This window comes from Bacillus rossius, chromosome 5 (assembly GCF_032445375.1).
Source record: "Bacillus rossius redtenbacheri isolate Brsri chromosome 5, Brsri_v3, whole genome shotgun sequence".
In the NCBI taxonomy this organism is placed as follows: Eukaryota; Metazoa; Arthropoda; class Insecta; order Phasmatodea; family Bacillidae; genus Bacillus; species Bacillus rossius.
The window spans coordinates 20290394-20311496 of NC_086333.1; the positions used below are offsets into that span (position 1 = coordinate 20290394).

At 35.2% G+C, this 21103-nt stretch overlaps 1 protein-coding gene across 1 annotated transcript in view; it reads right to left on the bottom strand.

Annotated features, from left to right (window-relative positions):
- LOC134532340 (uncharacterized) overlaps positions 1-15544 on the bottom strand; it is a 32469-nt gene extending 16925 nt beyond the window's left edge. Inside the window, exons 1-2 of the mRNA XM_063368765.1 lie at positions 15478-15544; positions 12255-12360 (exon numbers count right to left, since the gene is read on the bottom strand). Of these exons, the coding sequence (XP_063224835.1) occupies positions 12255-12318 (64 nt within the window). The 5' untranslated portion in view covers positions 12319-12360; positions 15478-15544. The remainder of the gene's footprint in view (positions 1-12254; positions 12361-15477) is intronic.
- Positions 15545-21103: the final 5559 nt, after the last annotated feature.

The following is a 21103-nucleotide window of genomic DNA, read 5'->3' on the forward strand; positions in this document are numbered from 1 at the left end:
TTATAACTTTTTGCATTTATTAAACTTTTTCTGATAGAGCATATTTCATTACTTTCACTTGAAGAGAGAAGCGTCGCTACAGGCCAGCGCAGAGCGGCTCAAGACCGACCAGTTCCAGGCCCCAGGTCCTAGGCGAACACCCGCGGGAGCCCTACATCTATCACTAGAAAGCCACTTCATTAATCCATGCCAGGTGATATAAATTTTTCAGCTGTAAAATACAGTAGATAGGAAAATTGTTTATGATTGTCTGCTGCACATTTTTAAAACAATAAGCGAAACTCATGCCTCATAATTTGACTTTTTTAGCTTTGCCAATAGCTACACATGGAAACTTTTTAAATTGTTATGAAGATATGCCTTTTATAACACATATTATTCAAAGGGGAGAGTGATGTATTATTCCGTGGCTCAAAATCTGGTAAATGGCTTAACCCACTCTTACTTGTAAGCCAGTTTGCTTGCCAATCCCAATTTCGCTGTTTTGAGCCACCCTGTTAAACCTCACCCGAGGAACGAACCTGCTTCAGAACCGAGTCACTCTAAGCATATTTCCTGTGACCCTGATGATTTCTTCACATCATGAGCTGAACCATATCAGTTACATTACCTTTACTGTAGAGATGCATCATGTGACATAACTAACACCCTGTAATGCCCGACCTTGCTCATACATAAGGAGGTGAACTCTTCCCACCAGATCACTTCGAGTAACTTCTGGTTTTAACTGTTCAACATTCCCAGATTATGTCGCTGAAGACTTTGCGAGGCCTCATCATCATGCCTCTTCCCCTCCTTTCCCTTTTCCAATCTTCCACCCTGCCTACCCTGCTTTCCCACACATATTCCTTCCCCTAATACCCATCTTACATCAGTTTACACATGCGCAAAAGCACTCAAATTTGGATATAAGTAGAGAAGTCAAGTATGCTTCTGTTTGGCATTGGTGAGGTTCTTCTGTCATCTTTCGGGTAGTGCTCCAGGGAAGCATAAGAGGTGAGTCATAGGCTAACTGTATCTTTAATGTTTTTGCTATGGTGTGAGGTGACCATGGCCTTAACATAGAGTTACTTTAACTTGAAGCTCGTCATGTTTTTTTTTTGGCTGTCTCTGCCCAAGTTAGATTTTTTGCCTGTGAGCACTTTTTTTTGTGCTTTAATGACTTTCCACAGTTCTCGCAAAAGATTTGTCACTTTATAACTTCATTTAGGTCAATTGACCTTGTAAATTTGCAAATGGAATATAAGATGAATTTGTATTTAATCATAATGTTCCCCAACTGAGTTTAATTATCCCTGTGTGGCCAGTAGCACAATATTAACTGGTTTTCTTAATGCTGTTATTTAAAACCTTTTTTTATATTTAACCTTGTAATATTTTTATTTAGTGTAACTGCACATTCTCTTGACTTCTTGTTTACTTCTAATTTTGTGATGGTCAATGATAAATTTAATTTATTAACTTGTTTTTATTCCGTGGAGATGTATATTGCAAATTCTCATAGTTATGAATTTTAATCATTTGAATTTTTTATATCCATTAACAGAAACAAGTCGCTTCGTGGATATGCAACTGATGATTTACAATTGAACAATTTTAGAACTCTCTGTGATACCAATAAATTGTTACATATTTCCTTTAACTTCCCAGGTTAATAATGATTTTCAAAAAACAGAGTTCAACATAAAAACTCCTTACCTTTGCATCATTGAGCTAGAAATAGTTTATATGCATACTTTCATAAATGTATGCTTATGTTTAAAGCATACTTAGAGTAAGTACATCCCAGGTTATAAAACTTCTGTGTAACTCTGCTATGGAGAGGGACATAATTTGGAGTTTGTTTTTTTCTGTTATATATGCACCATGACAATGTAGCCGGCATCGATCGTGTGAGTGTACAAGCTCCATAGGAGCAAGTTAGAGAATATATTGATAAATATGAGCTGTGATACAAGGCTTCTGATACTGTTGTGCAATTCAGAACCTGCTTTGTTCAGCTCCTAGTCAGCATTATGCAGGCTGCGAGTAATGACCAGTCAGGACAAACCAGCCTTTTCGCGAGACCCACTGTTTGTTATTTTGGTAGTGGTAGTTGTTTTAAAGGAAAATGTTGTTTGCTAAATTTAATTTGTTGCTCCAAATGGACAACAACGAACAAAAACTGGTGCTCTCTTTCTTAATCGAGGCTTCACAATTTGCAATAATTGAATTATTTTTTTGAGGCTGAGATTTGGAAGTTCTTGTTAAGCAAGTGTGGCAAGGCATATGCCAAATTGCGCATTAACTCACCTTGGCAGAATTTAAACTGCGAGTACTCGAGTTCGCTTGTCCATCAGTAGTTATGTAATGCTGTAAGTGGGAATTCGTATTCCGCTTTTAGCACCCGAATGAACCATTGCTGGAGTTAATTAACTCCATTTCTTTCTAAGCAGATGTGCAGGAACTGGGTTTGCAAGGGGCTGAGCCAGTGAGCATTATCCTGGACAACTACTCGCCGGTGGTTATTCAGTGTAATGCTATACGGGCACAGACAGTGTGTTTTGATGCTCTTTGCTCATGGAGTGAGGCAAATGAGAACTATTTCGTAGCTTCTCACACATATTAGAAATATGTTTGTCCGCCTGATGTGGAACAGGCCAGGCACTCCGTGGTGAAAGAGCAAAATGCTCTAATGTATCCTTATATTGAGTGAGCATGATAATTGGTTGACCAACTCGTATTGCCTTGTGTATCGTATCAACTCGCTCATGCGCCCAAGCCAGAGTAACAGCGCTCGTGCCTGCGGTAATTAACGCCTCTTGTTGAGTGGGGCTCTCAGCGCTCCAGCCTTTTCAAAGTCACGGTCTAGTTGCACCAATTATTGCCGTTACAAACAAACTATCGGTGAATGTCAGCATTTTCAAGTGTATATTTTTCCATTGTAAAAAAACCTGGCCACTACTGGGGCACTTGCCAGGGAAACCAAATTTGACTACTTTGCGGGATGGCTGCTGTAATCGAAATATTCGGAAGCCCACCATTTTTTTTATATTTTTTAAATGTCTTCATATATGGTATTTACCTTCCTGCTCTGGTTGACACAGGGACTCCTTGCCTGCTGATGAACGAAAAACATTTTGTGTTCTTTATGGATAGGTTTCTCTATTCAAGGAATAGCCGACTGCAAGTTCCCGAAATGAGAATGTGTGTGGCTTGAGGGGAATTCATCCACGATTTTGGTCTTGCACATGAAAAGTGACAGGTTTTCTGAAAATTAAAATTTTGTTGTTTACCGCAGCTCTTGTTTAGCATGATAATGGAGCCTGATTTTTTTTTTGTAAAATTTCTATTTACTCGAACTTTACAAGCATGAAATGCATTTTGGTTTTTCTATGCCTGCTGCAATTGGTCCTACCCATGAGCATGTAATCCACGTGATTTCTAGTGGTTGGGTAGAGGACATCGAGGAAGAGCACACTAAGACCTGTTATTTTCTCGAAGTCGTGACTAAACATTTGGAAAACTGCGATTTTGATGCCATAGCCATTTTATTTGAAGTTTGATACTCTAGTTAAACTAAAAATTATTTTAAGGGTTCTCCACCTAAGCTTTGAAAGTAAATGTCAATAACTTGTTACACAAAGGTGCGATTTCACCGTTCGTTTCGAACTATAGCATGCACAACGTTTAGTTTCTAAAAAAGGATTGTCTGAATTTAGGCTGGCTAATAGTTTTATCCCTTAAATCATAAAATTGTACATGAAAGATTTTATTGCCCACCCTTAAAAGTGCTCTACAGTATCTGGGCAAAGGTAAATATTTTTCCGTTTTTGATCTAAAATCAGTGCCCAGTGTCATAAGATCATGGCCTTATACACCACCTGAGGTCAGCTCCAATCTAATCATATTCCAATGGGAGTAAATTTTGACAGGTGTTATGCTGAATATTAGATAAAATGCTTAGAAACCTTAAATATTTGTACTTGTTTAATTACATCGAGTACAGTAAAATATTCGAGGATCATTTGATTCATCTCCGAGATGTTTCCACTTGGTTGAGATGTACAGGACTCACTGTAGGTTCTAATAAGTTAACCCTGAGTAAGAACCTTGTTAAGTTCCCAGGTTTTCTTATTTTACAAGGCCAGTTGCTCATGAACCAAAAAAAATATTGCTGTAATTTCCAATATTCCACGCCCCAAAAATATTAAAAATGTGAAAATCTCCCCGTGTGTTCTGGGATGTTACTAACTGTTCGTGGAAAATGGTATCGCAATCTGTGTGTCCTTTATTGTGTTCTGTAAAAATTTCGTCCAAATTATCTTTGGTTATAAACACTTAGTTCTCTTTAAGCGATTGTGGACTTCGTTAAAAATTATTACTCTCCCTGGTTTTGGTAAGCGGTTTGCGTTACAGGTGAGTGTCCTCTCTTTGGTCAGGGACGCTGGGAGGGTCAGGTGTTAAGACCTTTTGCATGTGCCAGAAGCACCGTTTCTGATTCCAAAACAGACTTGGGACCTGGGAAAAAGGAGCTTTTGGCCCTATTTTTCGGGGTTGGATTAGCTTGTGTTTCTAACTTAATATTTACATTGAAATTTAACATTGAATTATTTCTATTTGGTATAACTGCACCTAATTTTGACTTCTTGTTTTGCACTAATTTTGTGTAGGTCAATGATAACTTCATTTCTCAAATGGAATATGATTAAATGCTCGTGTATATAGGCTACATAGCAAATTTACACCGTAATAAAATTTGTTCAGCTGTTTTTTTTTTATTTTATTTAAATTAACTTCACACTTTGCCTTTATGTACCTGCTTATTTACATCCATATAATTGTAGATATAACTTTGAAATTAATAATTATTAAAAAATAATTTTGCTTTTAACTTTTCAAGTGTATAATGAATGACAAATAAATATATTTAATCAAGTACAATCCTTATATTTGCATTCTTTTAGTAGAACGAGGTTTAACTGATTACTTCTCAAAATATACGTGTGGGCTTAGAGCATAATGGAAACGAGTGCCACTTCGTAGTTCTCGACACCTAGAGACATCATCTCTGACTCTGAGATTCAACTGATATTAACTTTTATGTTTTATTACCAATATGTTCTTTGCTCGGTACAACATTATTTTCTTAATTATCTTAATTTGGCCAGTCAAGATTCACAACAACTTATAATTACTATTTTTTATATGTGTTCTTTCTTGTTTTATAAAAAATATTGCTATTATGAATTTGTGTTCCTGACCACCATATTTATTAATACAGAAGTTTACGGAATACATAAAATTTCATAAAACTACCCAAACCTTTTTTTCTATCCCTTAGAGGAAAATATTTTCTTCTTGATGAAATTTTATTTACATAAATTTAAAATTTAAAATAAAATAAATAAAATAATTTTATCTTCTAATTTTTAAAACCTACCCCTTTTGTTTCTGGTAACATGAAGATAATAAGTTTAAAAATAACTTCCTCAATTCCAATTTAATACCAGCTGAAGCATAATTTTTGCTCTAATTAATGATATTTTGAAAAATTGTCTTACAAAATCAAAACAAAAACCTTTAAAATGTCAGCCAGGGTGATACCGAAAACTTCAGTTAGTTAATTAATTCGGGGTAGAACTTTGTTTGTAATGCTTTAAAATTTAGAAAACTGAAGTGACCTTCTCGGCCTCTACCATCCTACCCCTCTATCGTTCCACTCTCCGCCTCCCGCCGCCCTCCCACCCCTTTCTAGCTTCCCTCCCTCATCAGCTCTGCGCTTGCGCGGCGACCCGGGTGCATTTAAGCCCCGGAGAGCTGTCTCTCGGTGGGAGTATTAATATTTAAAATCTTCTGATAGTCAACTTTGCGTACTTTTCTATGTAGTCATTTCAGTTTGTTAGACGTAGGAGCGGCGTGGTATCCGGTGAGCATGGCGACTTTTGGTTTATAATCTAACTTCTTTGCGACAGACGGTGGCTCTGTCTACTATGTGAAATTTCTGGTTAAATTCTTGTCTTATTTTAAATTTTCTGATTCGGACGCCACCTTGTAAAAATTTGGTTCGGTGCGTTAACGATTTTGTTGGGTTGATAGTGTGATCGCCCCTTAACTGTAGCTCTTGTGTTCCTAGTCTGCCATGACTAGTTTAACCGGGCCACGTTCGCGTGGTTGTACTGATTTCGTTCACTGAAATGCGTATACTTTGTGAACCTAAATTCCTTCCGTTATGGAGCTATACATTTTGTTTTGTGCTCGTTGAATTTCCCCATTTTGCATAACTCAGGACAGGCCATTGCCTTGATGTAGGTTACGAGCATAGGTGCTATGTTGAGCCCAACACACGTAAATTCGATGTTAGGCGTTTGGCCGATTCTTTCTGTGACACGTGTGACACGTAATGTTTTTTTTTTCTGACGCACTACTTACGTTTGCCTGGGGGCATGTAATTTACGATTGTTACGTACTTAAAGTAGAACTTCTGAATGATACCTTAAGATATGTACTTACGGCTTCGATTTACGACGTCGTATTTTAGAGTCCCAAAAATGTTGGACCTAATATATGTCTTGTTTGATTTAGCCTCATGTTAAATAGCCGTAAGTGGGATGCTCGCATATTATAGTATCACTACGTATATTACTAGGGACATGTGTAAAGTTTTTTTATAAGTATGATTATTGTAGACTAATTTTGTGTCTATGTCACTGAAATATAATCTATTACTTTTGGCTGAGTGTATACTCGGCAACACGCTTCTCTATTACTGTTACTATGCATTGCGTGTAATCACCTTATTTAAATTGACAACTAGTCTATCTGATGTAAACAGACTTATAGCGCTCATTTAGTTTGAGATAACCTAGTTGTACCTGTTAAATAACATATTTTTATATTATTATATTGTATTGATTGACATCTATGTATCGTGTAATCGTGATTGTAATCGATTTAAATATTATAATAGACTCCAGTAAAAGCGTCTAATGTTGTAATGGGCAAAATCTCCTGTTATTCGTTACTTAGTACACTATTAGTCTCTCACTCTGTTGTGCATAACATAATGCACGTCTTAATTCAAATTGAGTATTTCTTTTGCTCTTATCTCGAGTGGTAAAGTTGGGGCGTTTTGGGTGGAGTTCGAACCCAGTACGCTGCAAAACAATAAAGTATTTCTATAACAAAATTATTGCCAAAACATACAATTTTTATATTTATGTATATTGGCCAACGTATATTTTTTATCTTTTCTTTACGCATAATTTTGGATATATTTTAAAGTTTTTTAAAAATGTTTTATTGTTTTAGCTAACGAAACGCTAACGACATAGTTATATGTTTAAGAGGGGGGGGGGGGGATGGAACATATCCGAGTTAAAAAAATTTCGTTAATGTTTCTGCCAAACTCTATTTGTTTGTTTAAATGGATATTTTTATTTCCTTTCATAGTTATAAATGATTAAAAGGTATTTAAAAATAATCGTGCAGGCTTTTTTAAATAGTTTCATAAAAAGTGCATTCATGACAAAAACATTTCGAACATTATTTAATTATTTGTATTTTACAATTGTAGAATGTTCTGCAGTAGAGATATTAGTAAGTTTCTTTGCTCAAACACATGCTTTTAGTTGTGTGTGTGTTTAGATGTCATTTTTATTTATAGAAAATAGATAAGCGGTGTGCGTACGTTATCTTGTATGGTGACACATAACTGTCGAGAAGGATTATATAAAATTCTTAACTCCCAGTGCAGGGACCAAGCGATATTTTGTATTTTATGTCATTTACCAACATTTTTCGCTATATTGCGACAGCTCCGACAACTTTTGCTACTTTAGTAAAGGAATGAAGATAATAATACCTATCTAACAATATTAACATAAGAATGATGTACTTATTAATTAGAAAAAAACACAAAATAGGTATTATTTATTGTACAAAATATTTATAATTTTTAGCTAGTTTACTTGTTTCTTTTTTAATAAGAGAGATGTTAATATTATTGTTTAAAAATATTTTTAGTAATAAAATTAAATAAAACAAAAAATATAAGTTTTAAAAAATATTAATGGCGTCTCCTTTGCGTTATAAAACAATTAATATGTGTAAAAATTCTTCTTGCCTTCCAGTGATTACTCACTCAGCCGTTTAAAAGATGTTATTTTCTGAAGTGATAAGCTGTTGCGTTCATTTATAAACATTTTCAAATTAAATCGTTTAACGAATATCCATGAAATACTGTATGAAATGTTTTAATATTGTCCGTGACTGTTGCGTTGTAATGTACCTACCAGCAGCAGACTCCATTTTTTATATTTGTGCGTGTGTTGGTGGTGGTACTTTTAAGCAATAGCACATGACCCCGATGGAATCTGCTTTTGGTATATAATAAACTGTATAGTCAAAATTTGATCTTTTTAGCGACAAATAGTCGTTAGTAAACGCTGCGAATAAAATTATAAATCTCTATGTATAAATAATATTCAGGCGAGCAGTTCCGAAGTTAAAAATTTAAACTAAAATTATCAACGCAATAATATTCCAAGCGTCACTTTTCTCAGTAAATTACCCAGTTACATTTTATAGAGACGCCAGCCTAGTTCCCAGGCTCTTTCTTCTCCATTGATTGTTTGCGGTATGCCTAATGAATGATTATTTTTTCCTTTAGGATATTTTGGGTGATTATAGTAAATTAAAAACATTTTTGTACACATCATTCTACTACAATTCGTTTTGTAAATATGTAAGATGTTGAAAAACATTCTATAACTTAAAATTGATGTCTGGTGTCAAAAATATTTAAGAACTTTAATAATAATCTCCCAATATTTAATGATAGCTAATTGTAAGACTCCAAAGGAGACGTTCAAAATTGATTAATATAAAAAATAATAAATTAACAAGTAATATTTATTTAATATTAAATACATTTAATATAGTGCAAGTAAAAATAATTTCTTATATATGTATGAAATTGAAAATATAAAAAAATATTTGAAAAAAATTAAAGGAGAACTTCTTATAAAAAAAACATTGCATATTAATTGTCTCTGGGGATTAAATTATGTTCCTTGTTCTGGATACACCAGGATAGCAACCATATTTGCATTGTGATTCGTTATGAAGGTTATCAATTTAATAGATTTCACAACATTATTATGACATTATTCACTATTCTTTATCCACTCATTAGCGCTGGAAGATTAAAAAATATTTGCAGGTAGATTCATATTTGCAAGTGGAGGCCAACGAATTCACTTATATTATTAAACAGATATACGCAATCAAAACGTGGCAAACTCAGCCACGGCACTCTATTTGAGCACTGAAATATTCTAAAACTATCGCCCTCGTCAAAATAGGATGCTGTTAGTTGTATATGAAAAGGGCTCCGAAAACTGTAACCTGGTTGAGGATTGAGAATTATTTTCCGCCCTCTTGGATTGCGACTTCACGGCGGCTATCTTGGATGACCTTGACCATGACCCGGTCGGTAATCTTGGATCCGCCGTCTGATATTCCACAATTTTGAAATTGAAGTCACATCCTCCATTTTGTTTTCTAGAACTTTCTGCCATTTTGAAGTATGTATTAACTTTTGCAATTTTCGTTATGGCTGCCATTTTTAATTCCGAAATTTTCCTTAGCTTTTAATGGAAAAAATTAAAATATTTATAAAAAAAAATTATATGATATAACTTTAATTAAACGACCTACAAGAATTTTAAAAATTGTATGTCATATTGAAAATCCGTAAATATTTTACAATGTTAACAGAAAAACGTAAAAAAATGTATAAAATTAAATTAATAAATCTTAAATAAATTACATTAAATCCCCGGTTCGATGCTGGCGAGATGATTAGATTAAGAATGGCAATCGATCCTTTTCCAAGGAAGTCACTGGCAGAGACTGTTCTCCCAAAACTAATTCCAAGGTAGATTTTACGTCAGCCAGTATGATGTCATGGTGGCCATCTTGTTTTCATTTGATGGAGGATGCCATCTTGGATCCAGCATATTGTTTTCGTCTGCTAGACGGCACTACCACCATGTAAGTTTAATTTTTACCCGCTATTGTGTGCCGATAATGCGCCATTTCGGCAGCATTATTTCTAATAATAATAAAAATTTGATTATTTCCTAAATTTATTGTTTTTATCAAAACTTATATGCCCAGTTATTAAAAACTTCTTCGGCCTAGTGTACGACCGGACCCATGCTTCTTCGGTGTAGTTCACTCGTCCCCTTTTTTATTTTTTTTTTCCTGACTCGTCCACCGCAGTTTTCTCCGGCTAGTCTTAGCCAAGCAGCGAATTTTTAAAATGTATTTACATCATTTCACCCTTTTTATAGCTCAAAAATAATAAACCAACATTCTTATCCATTGTTCAAAATTTACTTTTGTTGGGTTGTTGGGACAAGAGGGAAAAAAATCTTTACAGAAAAGGTAACACATTAAGTAAAAAAGAAAAAAGTAAAGGGAACAGGGAAATTATTACAAACGTGAATACAATTAAATGTTAAATACGCACGTTTTTCAAAACAACGTGTTATTATATAATAAAAAAATAAATGCAGTTCTGTTATAAAAATAACCGAAAACATAAATAAATAGAAATAATAAATATATTGTTTAGTCCTAAAACTTTCCTCAAAACCCATTGTAAACTTACATAATCATTAAATGATGTTGATTAAAAAAAAGCAAGCATAAATGATTGTAAGCTCGGTCATATTAGGCCCACCCAAAATTATAAACTATATTCGCCACTGCTAGGAGTAACAGGTTAGCAAAGAGCGTTACAGACAGGGGCTAGCCAGGTGGGGGGGGGGGGGGGATTAGGGGTTCAAATCCCCCCCCCCCCCTCAGCAACAAATCTTTAATTAATTTCTTATTTATCACTCAAACAAATTTCATATTAAAATTAATAAAATTAAAACCATTACAATATTTATAAATTTAACTACCGAAAACTGTTAAAATAGCCATATTTTACACCTTAAAATCCAAATGTTCCCGGGGGAGGACCACCGGACCCACCGCTTTAATACGGGGGGGGGGGGGGAAATGCTTTTTAACACCCCCCATACACAAATCCTGGCTACGCCACTGGTTACAGAGTGAGACAGACAGTTAGTCAGTGATGAGCGTATTTATGTTATAAAGTGCTTTCGCTTAACAAAAAAATACATACTAAACGGTAAATTTTACCTCGTAAAGGAATGTTTTACAAACATGGTATTAATAATTTGAAAAATGCTGTTGTTTCAAATAACACTAAACAGATACCGCTGCGTTTTAGGAATCTGTTTTGGTAGTGAAAATAACACACTTTGGGCCAAGTATACAATTTATTTGCTTTTCCATAATTTCTAAACATTTTTTTAATAATTTTATTCTACTTATAATAATCTTTGCAAAAACATTATGCATAAATTTATAAGTAAGTATATTTTTATTTTAAAATTTAAAATTTATTGAAATTGTGCATAATTGTTTCGTTAAAATATTTTAAATCATTTAAGAATACTGTCAAAAATAGTGAAGTATATTGTAGCCAATACAAATAAAATTTTGCAGCCAATAATTGGGGGTAAGCCAAATATTCAGTTTAAAAATAAATGCATCTAATTTTTCATTATTTCACTCTACTCATAGTTACGTGTGTTCTACCTAACAACCGAAGAAGACATAACAGAGGCGGGTCACTTTCGACAGTAAGGAATGTGTGTAGAATGCACCAGGCTGCATTGGTCAGTCATGGAGTAGACCTTATAGAAGTTGCTGGTGGGGTGTTTTTGCGGGAGGAGAGAAAAAAAAACTCAAGTGAGTTCACAAGTATATCCATAAAAAATATTTGCAATTTGTTATCTAAATTCTTTGTATTTGGCATATTGAATCGTTTTCGTTTTATTTTAATGTCGTACATATATCAAACAAATGAAATAATTTCAAAATAATATCTGAGAGACTTAAATTTGCATACTATTAATAGATTAAGAGGTGGCATACAATTACGTAGAATTTTTTCAAGCCTAAACAATAGGGATTTTTAAACTTAGCTACCATTGAAGCTTAAATGATCTGTAACACGAACGAAAATAGAAACAAAACAGTTATTCTACCTATTTATGTTATGTGACATTTATTAAACATGTTATTTCATATATGTTTAAACATGCATTAGTGTATCATATTAAAATTTTCGACTTAAATATTTACTTAAGCAAGCTTAAATTTCCCTATAAATACTAAACTTGTACATTTACCTGGCATGAAATTTCCACCATCATTGGGTTTAATAGAAGATTGGTTGATATCATTTTTTGGCATAATGGTTGTGATAGAAGGTCTTGTCAGAAATGTTGAAGTTACCTGAAAATATACGAATTATTATAAAAACAATAAATAATAATTTTCAACGGATAGTGAGTACATAGGAAGTCCTAAAAAAAAAATACTTTACAATACGGATATTTTCACAAAAAGTCATAATTCTACAGGAAATTGAAATGTTTTTAACTAAATTAAAATTAAACACTCAAAACTCAGACATGAAAACTGATTTTAAAAATACATTAGTTACTTAAGAGCTAAAACCTAACTAAGTAAAAAATTATTATATATTTGTTTCGCACTGCTTACAACGAATTAGGGTCTCGAATGTCGGTGCCATCAGAGCACAGCTACCCCGCGGTGTGTTACAGACTGAGCCATGACTCAGGAAAACTCGTGGGAGCAAGGGTAAACATCAGAGAAGAGAATAAGCAGACTAACAAACAGCAGGGCAAAGAAACAAAACAGAGAGTAGCAATTCAGAATGCCGGAAGAGAAACCCAGATAAAATGGAGGATTAGAGGAGCAAGTCAAACGGGCGCCAGCGAGAAGAGTTGACGACTGATGGGTGCGAGGAGGACGTAAGTAGCGGGTTGACCGGGTGCCAGCGAGAAGAGCTTATTACTGATGATGGCGAGGAAAACGTGAATAGTGTGTCGACTGAGTGCCTTCGCGAAGAGCTCGCGACTGATGTTGGTGAGAGGGACGACAGGTGCGAGTCTACCGGGTGTGCAGCGGAAAGAGCTGAAAACTGATTACCAGAGAAGAGGAAGAGAGGATTGTGTCGACTGGTCGCTAGCAAATGACATGACAATTAGTGGCGGTAAGGAGAACGAGTGGTGGAAGTCGACCCGGCACCAGTTTGAAGAGCTGATGACTGATGTCGGATAGAGCGACAAGAAGAGCGAGTTGACAGAGCACCAGCTGTAAGAGCTGACGACTAATGTAGGCAAGGAGTACAAGAGGAACGAGTCGACCAGGCGCCAGCGAGAAAAGCTGACGACTGATGGTGGTGAGAGAGACTAGAGGAGCGAATCAACCGGGTCCCAGTGAGAAGAGTGGATAACTGGTGGTAGGGAGGAGGAAGAAAGGAATATGTCGACCAGGTATCAGCTGCAGAACTGACGATTTTCAGTAGCGAAGAAGACGTAAGTAGTGAGTCGACCGGTTGCCAGCGAGAAGAAATGATTACTGATGATGGCGAGGGAAACGTGAATAGTGCGATGAATAGGTGAGGGCCATGTAGAGCAGGTATTAGCGAGAAGAGCTGAAGAATAATGTTTGAGAGGAGGATAGAATGTAGCGATTCGCACAGGTGCATGTTTGACGAATGGACGACTAATATTGGTGTGGAGGACGTGCAGATCAGTGTATTGGGCGCCAGCGAGTAGAAAAGGCGAATGATGTTGGAGGGAAGGACGAGAGCAGCATATGAAACGCGCGCCATCGAGGGAGCCTTACGTTTGATGGTGGCGAAGAAGACAAAATAGAGAGTCTGCCAGGCGCTAGCAAGAAAAATGATGACGGATGGCTGCGAGGAAGACGAGAGACGTGAGTTCATGGGGCATCAGCGAGTAGAGATGACGACTGATGGTTGTGAGGAGTTCGAGAGAAGCACGTCGTCCTGGCACCAGCGATTAGAGCTGATAACATCTTGGCATGCAGGACGTGTGACGGCAGTCAGGCCAAAGCAAGCGGGAACTCTTAATCACAGGGTCGTGTTTAGAGTCATTGAAAAGCCCGTGTGAGAAATATCAGTCAAATAGAGGCATACGACACGTGGGCGAGGCAGCAGCTACGAACGAGCTTTAGTGTAAAGAGCTAATGTGGACGAAGGAACGTAGATGGACGTTTGCCGCGATCGACATTAAAGCAAGTAACCAGCTCCATTTTGAGCCGCATGTTCCCTAGAGATTTAATTTGAAAAGCAAAAAAAAAAAAATTAAATTTAACTTTTTAAGAAGATTATTGTCCCTGAATTTTTGATGAAATTTAAAGAACACGAAAGTTTTCGCCTCAAGATGTATGAAATGTAGAGTATTATAGCAATTATAATTTAGTGCAATTAAAAGAAACATATCTTAACTAAGTTAAATTACCTGTAGTGATAAATAAATTTTAACTGGATGACTTCTTACATCAATATAGTGAAAAATATATGTTTTTAGCAATAACATTTTTACATCGCAGTGTGTTTTTAGTAACCGTGCAATTAAGGCTTGATGTTTGGTGTCATAAGAATACGATAAAAAATAAATTTACTAATAGTTTGGTTCAAAGGCAAGTTGACTATTTGGGCAGTAATTGACGGAAAGAAATTTGATGCAATTTTTATTCATTTTGACGTGACAACGTCTAAAAAATCGATGAACGCCGGCTGCACGCAAGTGTCCCGTTACGCACATTGTTCCGTTATGCTGTGTCCCTTTACGCTCATTGTACGCTTGCGTCGCATCTATCTCTCTTCCACTCGATTGGTCTATGCGTCCGAGGAGAAGAAAGACAGCGGCAGCACACAACTTACATCTACAAGTGAACTGTTTCGTCGACTGTTCATAAAGTGAAGTGAAAAGTTAATGTGGTTTTCATTACTTATTACAACAACAATTTCGGCAATAAAGGTCAATTATTTTTGCATTTAAAAAATCTGATTGTTTGTATCATTTCAAGTATTTAATATTTTATTATTAAAATAAAAATGATTCAATTTTATTTATAAAGTATGCAATCATTTTATCAATGTTTTGTTATGACGTCACGTTAAACTATCGTCCGTAAACCGACTTTACAGACAACCAATTTTTCTTTTGTGAAAAAGCTTATTGTGATATAAATTTATTGGTTTACTAATCTAGATCAGCTGTGTGATTTTCCTTAAGATCATATCCGTTTGTAGAGAACCAACAGTTAAAAACAGTTTGGAATTTTTTTACAATTACCCTAGTAGTATATAAATTGGAATCTTAGGACTGGCTTAACAGATGAGGTGCCTGTGGTGCCAACCATCATCTTACTTACCTATTGTAAATTGTAACTGAAATGTGCAAAACACTACGTTAACAATAATCTTTTAAGTTACGTAGCAAATAATTTAAAATAAATAATATGACTAAACACTAAATCCACTTTATTTAAATATTTTTGATATTTACTTACCAATTTTAATATTTAAGCGCAGATGATACACATTACACCTGCATTCGGCTAGTGTCAGGCCTACTTTAAGAATTTCTTACTCTGAGTTTCTAAGATAAAGCCTCATCACACGTAACGAAGCTGATAAGATTGTACGTTCTTAAAACTCTTCGAAATACATTTATCAGCCATTCTAAAAATACACATTGCCACGTGTATTGTAATGTAATATAATATTCTATAGCAAAATATATTGTTCTTTAAAAATACGTATTTTACATCTGACCTAAACAATTTTAATAAATAATATAGAACAAAAACATTAACTTTATTCTATATGAGGTACCACTAGATAAATATTACTTTGAATTTTTATGAAAAATCCAAAACATTTCTTTTTACATTTACAAATTTTAAAAATTGAAATTTCAGAAAAAAGTAATGTAAAATATAAATTTAGGCAACAGAAATAAAAAAAATCCCCTATCTCCACAAGAATGCTATTGCAGCCTATGCTAACACGTATTATCTTGAAAAACAATATGGCTTTTATGTAGGTAATTATGCGTATATACTGGACTAGCTGTGCCCGCGACTTCGTCCGCGTGGAATAGTGTCTTTAGGTAGCATTTTTAATTATTTTACAAATAAGACACATACGTGTCTGCCCGTTCGGGTAAACACACTTAGGCATATTTCCCCACCAACACCACGCCGTACCACGCCGCGCTCCGGCCCCCTATCCTGACTGCACAGCGCTCATTGTGTACGGCGCGGTGTTTGGAAAGTTTCTTACTGGCATTAACTTCAGTTTCACATTTTTTATTACTCCGTAAATGTTACATCAGAATAGCTCTAATATTTTATCTCTCTTCGCAAACTTATAAAACATTCACATAAACCTTACATATTTTCATACAAAATTTCATCCCCTATTCCCTATTCTTATTTTACACCCTTGAGTGTAAAACTTTTACAAACTTTGAATGTCATATTTATTTATATCAAATAAACAGCCGAAAAGATAAGTATCAAGCTTATAGCTCTAAAAATTACCACACTTCCATTTAACTGTTCATCCTCACCTTTTAGCCCCTCACACCCCTTTTTCGCATTAAAAAGTAGCCTATGTCCTTTCTCAGGTTCTAGACTATATGTGTACCAAATTTAATTTAAATCGGTTCAGTAGTTTTGGCGTGAAAGTGCGATAGACAGACTGACAGACAGAGTTACTTTCGCATTTATAATATTAATATTAGTAAGGATTCGATTTACAATATGGTTTAAAGAAGTACATAAACCAACGATATTTGAATTCTATCTTAATCACGCTATTAGTTTACAATCAACAAAATATTTTTTTTTCCATATGACAATATTCACCAATTTATTTTTATTGTCAAATAATTATACTTCCATTGAATCCTCTAAGCATCAAAAATTCAAAATAAAATTGAAATAAATTGTGAATAAGGAATACTCTATTAAAATGAGTATTGCTATCTTCTTCATTGAAAGAAAAACGAAAAATGATTCCCGTTTATTAATCATTAACTACAAAAATATTATCACCCAAAGTTTGTAAGTCTTTGCTCATTAATGCAACTCTTGTTACAAAACTAAACTAAAACCTTTTGTAGGATGTTTTTTTGTTTTCTGCCCATTAAAGAACAATTTATTTTGTTAATTTTTGTGTAGGAAATAATAAGTTAAATTAAAAATAAAAATAAGAAAAATGATAACATTAAAAACAAAATGCTAATATTTCATATAGTAAAAAAAGGTCTTTTTTAAATTTGTTGAGAAATGTAATTAAAAGTATTGGTACTGGTTAGAGACAATGTGCACTAAATGCAAAACAAACTTCATGAATATCTACAACTATCATTACAAATTGTAAATGAAGCCTTTGGGCACAATGTGTATACCATCGTCCATTAGGATATTATTACTATTCATAAATGTCATCAGTACATCATACATCAACCTAGAGGATTCCCCCCACGAATTTATTTTGTAACCCAGCACTCTTCGCTGTTAGGTACTTCCATCCTAGGTCCCAATGGGCACGGAAAAGGGTACGCTTAAAGCCCCAGCTATGATGAGAAGCTGAGGGACTCATACCAGCATCAACACCACCAGAAAAATCTAGCTCACTCAGCTAACCAGACAGTTGACTATATCCTTATCCTTAGACCGTATGAGAACTGCTGGCTCCTACCCAGATCCCCCACATAATTCTGGGACCCACGGTCATCCAAAAAACTCATGGTCTGGTGGAAATCTATCACACCTCTCCTAGCTTTTCAGGTTAGTAACCGGAGCTATATCGCAGCTCATTATCTCAGCTATTCTCAGGACTTGGGGACCATCCAAGCTTGTTTCGTGCGATAGGAGTATCACTGCCAAGTGCGAAATCTACCCAATCTGATCCTGACAAAAAAATCCTCAGCGGGTATCTATTCACTTCAAGTATCTACCCGCATGACTATCATTTTTAGTGGCGCTAGGAGTTTTAAGACTGTTCGCTTAAGCTAGAACTAACTTTCAGTACTGTTGTCAGGTACTGATGAGGACCTTGAGATGCCTCGGTCACTCCTCCAACTCCCTGTACCTAGGCCAGAAGGTTTACAGCGTATTAAGGGACAGGTGAACTGCCACTAACCACAGTATTCTTAGTCCTTTACCATAATCCTTTAACCCTTCACCGTTAGATAGGCCTTTGGTACCCGACCGCCACCAGGACTCAGTAGTTGAATCCCCCAGAAAGGTTCAATATAATATGATGTTTCCCAAAGTCTCAGCCCATTTACCATTTTGGTTAATATTCAGGTATAAGAGGACGTCTGAGGCAGGGATATGCCTGGCAGAGTCCTCTTTAGTAAACACCACTGGTGCCGCCAGGAGGCAGAGCATTGCTGTGTGTTGGCTTCGTTGCACCCTTTCTGTTGATGTGTTGGAGAGAGTTTCGGATAACTACATAAAACCATAGCTCCGACCCCTAAAACGAGAACCATCTTCTCCCACAGGAGTTAGGCCCATTCCTGGAATTCATAATTGTATGTCGACTTTTGTTAGCACATCCAGAGTACACGTCATGCTGGTGTTAATGGATGGTGAGGACTTTTACAAACAGTCTCGCCTAATGCCGAATAACCTTCAGTATATCTTATAATATAACATTTTTGATTACACACAATTTTTGGTAAAAATAACACCACACCAGAGGGCATTCAGTTTGGCTCATAAGACGACAAACATGTTCATGAGCTATTCATACACCAACAAACTTGGCACATGCAGTTCAGTTAGTTCTCGGCCAAGGGGGTAGGCATTTATAAAAAATCTACATTGAAATATATGATCATTCTAGATATCATTTTAGAAGTCATTCATCTGAATGTGATAAAAAAGTATCGGTATTCATATAAGTTAGTTTGATTTTTTCTTGTCGTTTGGGTTTCGTGATACCATTGTGTAAATAATTGTACATGAAGCTTTGCGACAGAAAAGTAACTGAAGATCATTATAGGCTATATGGACTGATTGAAAACAATATTATCCTGCAGATGAATAACCAACTCAAGGCTATCATCATACACCATATGGTCCTTGCATTTGTTTCAAGCAAAAGGCTTGCTTAGGCGTTCAGCATTACACAGCAAATCCACATTTTGTGTCTTTACAATTTATCCTTTAGTTTTTCCAAGCTTAGTTATTAGCCAGTTATTAGAAGTCTTTCTCTAACTCTTTTCGAGCAGTTTTGCCTGTTCCAGTGTTAAAAAAATAGTGTTATTGCCAAGTCAATTGCTAAAATTGGAAAACTATTAGGATTGTTATTAACTAAAGTCCATGTGAAATTGCCTGTTTGAGATAATATGGTGTAATATATAGTCCGACTTATCCGCAAAAATTGTAAGAAGTTTGAGTTGTGTGGGATTGTGAGGGCATTCACACACATGAAGGAAGTGTATATCTTGTAGGAGGGATGAAGCATGGCAGGGTACTTGATGTCGTACTCCACTATGTACCAAATGAGTCAGTCTTTGTGCAAATTGAATTTCTCCGAATCAATATCTCGGTATAAAAATTATTAATAACAATAATTTGAATAAATTAAATCAATAATTCTAAATCTATAATTAGTTATATTTAACTTTATAAGGGGACAATAATTAACTCAGTGGACATACTCGCTTAGGCTAGCAAGAGTTTTATTCTTATAGTTTCACTTAAATAAATAAAGTACTTTTCATTCAAGGATTTAAACGGAGAGGTTCGCCATTCCGTACGGGATTTATATTGAGAGATGAATGACTGGAGATACTAAAAAATAACTCAACAACAATTCAAAAACCACTTACATTTATTTTCAAAATTCTAGCGATTAAAATCAGTACTTATAAAAAGGTAGTCTTTACAGATTATAATGAAAACTAAAATTAAAATTCACAACAACTAGGTATGATTCAGTAATGACTCATGATGTAATTAACTACTGAACGACCATAAAAGAGAGAGAATTTATTATTACAACTATGAAATGATGGTTCTGTACTCATATTTCTAAAGAAGCTGAAAATTTTTTGATCAAAAACATTAAAAATAAAATAGGGGGCTCTCCTGCCCTTGAGAACCCAAACGAACTCTACATGGTCTATTCCGAACTAAAACAAGCGTGAGCCCGCACATAGAGCTTAAAAAAAATTCCAGCAATTCGTTACCACGGGGGAGAGGCATAGCCTCCCTCGAGTGAACCCTAAAACAATACATTACAAAAACTGATTTTGCCATCATGTAAACTTCTCATTTGTTGGGCAAGGATAGAGTTATAGAACAAGCCATAATGTTATGTATTTTTTTCATTTTCGTTTTATTTTTTATTTGTGATCTTGATTTAATAAAACTTGTTTTAGTTTTATCTGTGTACTCATGTTTATTCATGTGATGATTTTTTTAGTTTTCTCAATGGGCTCCAGATAATTCCTGTCAATATTTTGTTGGTTTCTCCAAGTTCTTCTGGTCATTCATGGTCACGTTTCTGTTGGGCTTTTTTCTACGTGTGCTCCTGGTTATTCCTAGTGAGACTACTGCTGATGTTTTCAGCGTGTTTATGGTTTTTTTTTTTGAGAAATCAATCTCTGCTTGAAATATTTTTTGCTTAATGATTCACGCCTTTTATTCAGAGTTTCATATAAAATGCTGACATACTTTTACTAAATCACCACTTACAATATTTCAATCAAGTGTAATTCAAACAAAAAAAAAACATAATTTACTCAGTCAAATAATATGCCTTAAGACAGCTGAGGAACACTATCATGCATTATGTACTTCCTTCTCCTTGATGTCTAGTGAAACATTCCTTCACATGTGAACGTTAGTGAGCATCACAGATCACACATAAAATTTTTTTTTACCTCAACACAACACGTGGTGACATCTGTTGACAGGAATTGGGACTACTTGCAACAAGATACTTTGCATAAGATAAATTAACTATCGCAGATGAATGGAGTCAAATCTTATCGCCTCGTAGAATTGTAGCCTCGTAGAATTGTAGCCATGTAGTCTCGTAGCCTCGTAGTCTTGTAACCTCGTAGAATTGTAGTTCTGCAGTCTCGTAGCTTCGTAGCATCATAACTTG